The 5570-nt window shown below is 36.7% G+C and overlaps 1 protein-coding gene across 1 annotated transcript; it reads left to right on the top strand.

Annotated features, from left to right (window-relative positions):
• Positions 1 to 3504: 3504 nt before the first annotated feature.
• LOC113054149 (fish-egg lectin-like) lies at positions 3505 to 4944 on the top strand. Its single transcript, XM_026219497.1, has 5 exons — positions 3505 to 3582; positions 3680 to 3907; positions 4056 to 4267; positions 4452 to 4579; positions 4703 to 4944. The coding sequence occupies exons 1-5, from the start codon at positions 3525 to 3527 to the stop codon at positions 4845 to 4847; spliced, it is 771 nt and encodes a 256-aa protein (XP_026075282.1). The 5' UTR covers positions 3505 to 3524; the 3' UTR covers positions 4848 to 4944.
• Positions 4945 to 5570: the final 626 nt, after the last annotated feature.

A 5570-nucleotide genomic window follows, 5' to 3' on the forward strand; every position in this document is an offset into this window, starting at 1 on the left:
TCTTGGAGTAAATGCAATGGGGGAAGTTGTGGCCTAGGGGTTGGAGAGTATGACTCCTAACCCTAAGGATTTGGGTTTGAGTCTCGGGCCGGCAATACCACAACTTAGGTCCCCTTGAGCAAGACACTGAACCCCCAACTGCTCCCTGTGTGCCGCAGCATAAATGGCTGCCCACTGCTCCGGGTGTGTGTTCCCAGTGTGTGTGTGTTCACTACTTAGTGTGTGTTCACTTTGGATGGGTTAAATGCAGAGCATGAATTCTGAGTATGGGTCACCATACTTGGCTGTATGTCACGTTACTTTCACTTTCAAAGAGTCACAGAAACATAGGCTGTGTAAAGTTTAGTATTCATGCTCATGGTCTTCTAGAGATCAACTAAATATTGTTTGAATTTATTAATCAAGGCTAAAGACAAACTTGTGATGCACTTTTGAATCACCCACATCATCACCCATATTTTGGCTCTTGGTTTTCATAAAAATTTAAATGTTGATGTTGATGAAAATAAACTTTGAATAGAATTTTCAATTGATTGAATAGAATTTTCAATCTCAGTCAAAATGATTGTTCGGATGAAACCACCACATTGTATCAATGTCTCCTTGCTACTTGAGCGGTTTATTTCAACACAGGAAAGTAATGGGAGTTACCAGATCAGGGTGTTTTTACACCGTGATACCTGATTGGTTGACGTCATAGTGACGTTAGGTTTGGGGGTGGGGTTGGGTAAGGGGGATCATTTAGATTGCATGATTTAGAAACACCCAGCAGTTTGAAAACACCCACAAGAAGAAAAATGCCCACTTTTGCTCTTCAGAGACCTAAGTCTCAACTTCAATAGATGTTTTTCAACCATTTTTCAACAGACTTACTAAAACCATGAAGGCCCGGCCTTAAATCAAGCACCCAGTGGCTTAGATTAAATCGGGTAAAGTGGTTGAAAATCCCCATTATGAATTGACACGCCCCACTGATGGGGAAACACCCATTAGTGTCTCGCACAGATACACACCTGCATGATCATCAAATACAAATCACTGTTAGTTCAATGTCACTGTCTCCATACATGTGTGCTTTCGACAAACATCACAATTTCAATGCTGATCCTTCACACTTTGTAATGACATTGAAATGTCAATTTCAACCAAAATGATGGTTTGGATCAAAACTCAACATTGTATCAATGTTACCATGCTGTCTGGGCAATTATTTGCCCATTTTTCCACTTCCTGCATGCTTCTTTCCACAAATGTCCCATTCCGTATTTTAAAAGTCATTGATCATTATGTTAAACAAAACTTGGCTATAGACGGTGCCTTGAGAAGTGCCATTATCTACAATGTATATATTTGAATAACATAATCTGAGCTTGACATATATTGTTCAATTAAATAGGAAATCCATTATCCAGCTGACCCTTCACAGGGAGCTTTACTGACAGCTGATCTGACCAACTGTAACACATAATTTAATAAACAAACCAGACAGGAGAGTAGATTAAAATCAGTGGACATCAACTTGGTGTATGGTGTATATTGACATCTTTCTGTGATTAAGATACTTTAAGATGTTTCTTTCATGCTATAACTAGTAAAGAGGAAGAGATAATCAGTTCACATGCCATGATCTTTAACGACACATTAAAGTGCCACAAAACGGTATTTATTGTTTGAATTTCTTTAAAAAAATGAACAAATAAGAAAGCTGAGACATTGTTTCAAACCTAAAGTTACCTGCTCTGTAGGCATGTTGTCAGTGTAATAGTGTAATAGTCTGTCCGAGGCTAAGTATTGAAACAAATACTCTACGTTTGCAGGAATAAAGAAGCTTTGATACCCATTTATTTAGGAGATGTAATATCATATTCAATGATTCAATGATATTCGAACCTGTCAACACCTCCCTGAGTTCATACAAGGTAAAATCTTCATTCAAAGTAAATTCAGAAGAACATCTTTAGACTATAATATCAGGATTATCTCTCATTACTAGTGTTCCTTGCTTTTCCTTGTACTCTGATATGAATCTTCACAAATGCTTTTGCCAACACCTCTGCATTTTTGCTGTGAAGTGTTAGATATTTGTCCTTGTCTTATATTACAAGTATATTTCTATAGATTTTAACCCCTCCCATTTTTCTAACCATGCCCCAAAATTAACTTATTGTATACCTACTCTTTCACCAATTCTGTCGCACAATTGTTTCCAATCGTCTTTTAGCAGAGCTGATTACTTTTCTAACCACGGTCTAAGATCTTTTTTGAGCTATTACATCCTGAAAGGAACAGGTTTTATTTACCTTCCTAAATGCTCTGTTTTTAATTCATATTACCTTACTGTATTTCTCTGGCTACAAATTTTCCTCTGAGCTTTTCCCAATTACCTGTTCAGTTGTACTACAAAGGATTTCATTGATTGTATTGTTTACCTAGTCAGTTTGCTCTATATAATTTTACAATCCTAGCAGAGTCTAATGTTTTACATTTTCACCTGGGAATATTTTGTTTTAATACATTGTTCCGCTTCAATACCTATTACACACATGATAGCATTTTGATCACTACTACCTATTGTAGTTTGATCAAGCTCTTCCCATTTGCATTGTATTTGCATATCTGCTGCTGACTGATGCAACATATATCCTTGTTGCTTTTCCATCATTTCAGTGCACTAGATCATTGCCATCTAATATTCTTTTCACATTTTTGTTTAGATAAAACCTTTTTAGTTTTTTCATGCTGTGGTGGAAACAGACTTCCAGTAGGACCAGCTGTGTTGCTTACTAAAGGACCCCCCCCCCCCCCACCCAATTTAGCTATCAATCAGTTTCTTAAATCTAAGTGTTACTTGTAACCCAGTCTCATGTAGCAGGTTCTTCAGACTGTTGGCAGAATGCAGATCATCCGTGGTAGCCATTCCATTATACACAAAAACATTTTATGATTGTGGTTCATTCTACAATAAATGTTGCATACCATGTCAGGGTAATTTCACTTTTCATAAATAATAAATATATTATTATCATTATAAGGATTATAGGTTGCATGAAAGGAAATTCATAAGAAAGCAGAGATTTACTAGATCTGTGGAAATACATTAACAGATATTTCGTTCTTAAAATATTCTCCACATTACCGATGTTCTCAAAATGTGCTGAAACACTTAACTTGTTTAATGTCATGTTTTAGAGACATGAGGAAAATAAATTGTAAAGGAAGTAGAGATCCAGAAAAACAAGTATTCCTGCATTTCCTAGAGATATTCATTCCTTTGTATATTTCGGCTATATAAGCTCTCCCTCAGCAACATTTAAACACATACTGAATGCCAGTTTCTAGTCCATACATCTCATAAGAGGAGAATCCCCACTGACTGCTGAATCCTGAGCTAACAAGAGAAGGTTACTGTTACCAATTACTGTCACTTGGGATATTGAGCTTTTTTAATATTTATTTATTAATTTAGTTATTTCAGTGAATTCTGCTTCTGAACAGGTCAAAGCAACAAACTGTGTTGTGGAGCAATGGAGGTTTATCAGAGCGTCCTGCTACTCTTCTGCTGCCAGTTCCTTCACACACTGGGTAAAAGTTTTTTTTATTATTGATTGATTGATTGATGTATGAAATTGAATTTATTTAAATAATTTTTGAAATAATTATTGAAACCATGTTTTCACAGCTTTAGACTGTACTGTGATGGATGGTAACCTGAAGCAGATAGACGCTGGGTCTGGCTCAGTGGTTGGCGTGAACAATAATAATGAGATATTCGTCCTGATTGATAACGTCTTCACAAAGATCAGTGGATCTCTAAAGCACTTCAGTGTTGGTCCTGCTGGTCAGCTGGGGGTTAATACTGCAAACAACATCTTTAGGTTTCAGAGTGGCGGTTTTGTTAAGCTTCCAGGTGAAGAGTTACAGTGAACAGAAATGAAGACTAGTTTAAGCAGTCATGAATTTACATGTTGTAAAATAGCCAAAGTCCCAGATACATTTTATTATGGTTCTTGTTAATCTGACTAATCTTTATTTGAACCTGTTGATTGTGTTGTAAGGGCTTCTCAAGCAGGTGGATGCTGGAGGTGATCAGATCATTGCAGGTGTCAATATGTATGATGACATTTTCTGTTTAAATATGGATGCTAACAACAAATGGCCATCCAGCACCACTCCTTGGATTAATATTGGTGGAAAGCTGAAGTACTACAGCTGTGGTCCATACAGCTGTTGGGGAGTGAACAGCAATGACCAAATCTTCATCCTGAAGGTAATTTCACAATGTTAAATACAATAGCTTTAGTATACAATATTTTTAAAGTTGATATCATGCAAAGGTTTGAGTTTCTGACAAAACTGAAGAAATAAAGACACTGGGGTGAAAGCAGCAAAAACATTTTCTTGATGTGACTGTACGATGACTGACTGGATTTGTGTCTTTTGGTCTTGTGCAGGATGTGTCGTCTAGTGTCTGTTCAGGGTCCGGCAGCTTTGTGAATATTCCTGGACTTCTGTCCATGATTGAAGTAGCAACTGATGGCAGTGTCTATGGTGTGAACTCTCAAGGGAGCTTATTCCAACGGTAAGCTGAATATTCATCATATTAAAAGTTTTATGAACAAAATTATTAACTTGTCAAGCACAATAGATTTTTAATGATAACCAAATGCTGTATTCAAGCAGACATCAATTTGGTCTATTGCAGAATTGGCGTCACTCGCTCCAACCCTTCTGGCACAGACTGGATCTCAGTGCTTGCCTGTCCCTATGGCCACAAGCATGTGAGCTTTGACCTGGGAGTGCTGTGGGTGGTGTGTGTTGACGGCTCCATCCGTAAATGTACTTTATAATCTGTCACTGCAGCAACAGAGGAGCGCAATCATTTAAAGAAAGCTCAAAGTAATCAGTCAAAGTGATTGTAATCAAAGTAATCAGTCATTATAAACATAATTTTTTTTTTCTCTTTTTCTCACTGTTGAACCAATAAAGCATTATAAAAGCATCTATCTCATTAGTATTGTGTTTCTTTTGTGTATTATTTGATTCTATGGGGATGTTTAAAGTGATACACAGCACAACCATGTTAAATGTACACTATTAAAAAAGTATGACATTTATTCAAATTGTTTATGTCTTATTTCTAATGTCTGATTAGAATTTTAATACATGTTTGTCTATTTATTAGTGTATAACCTGCATTTTTAGCTATTATAACATGTATTACAGTAGATCCCGCTGACACGTGAGGAATGTTGGCTTCAATCACTTTTAATCAAAAGATATCCAAAACCAGTTAACACTGCATTTTGTCTGACATACTAGTTATGAACTGACTTTCCTATTAAACAAGAGGGAAAACTAATCAGAAGAATAACAGGAAACAGGAGATGAAATGATTGTGCATCTTTCTCAAACTTAGTCTGAGCAGCAAATTCAAAACCTATTACCTTTCCAAAGTAAAAGCAAAGGAAAATTACTGCTTCACAACATCATCCTGTAACATTAAAATCCTTGAAATGAAGACTCCAGCTCCAGCTCCATGTGCAGAGTAGTGGGTCCCCAGGACCAGGATT

This window comes from Carassius auratus, chromosome 35, assembly GCF_003368295.1.
Source record: "Carassius auratus strain Wakin chromosome 35, ASM336829v1, whole genome shotgun sequence".
Classification (NCBI taxonomy): Eukaryota; Metazoa; Chordata; class Actinopteri; order Cypriniformes; family Cyprinidae; genus Carassius; species Carassius auratus.

What these genes read in the sequence shown, in the direction of transcription:
- LOC113054149 (XM_026219497.1), top strand. Translation starts at nt 3,525, where the DNA reads ATGGAGGTTTATCAGAGCGTCCTGCTACTCTTCTGCTGCCAGTTCCTT. An exon ending in ACCAAATCTTCATCCTGAAG is followed by an intron (nt 4,268 to 4,451) that starts GTAATTTCACAA and finishes GGTCTTGTGCAG; the next exon opens with GATGTGTCGTCTAGTGTCTG. An exon ending in CAAGGGAGCTTATTCCAACG is followed by an intron (nt 4,580 to 4,702) that starts GTAAGCTGAATA and finishes GGTCTATTGCAG; the next exon opens with AATTGGCGTCACTCGCTCCA.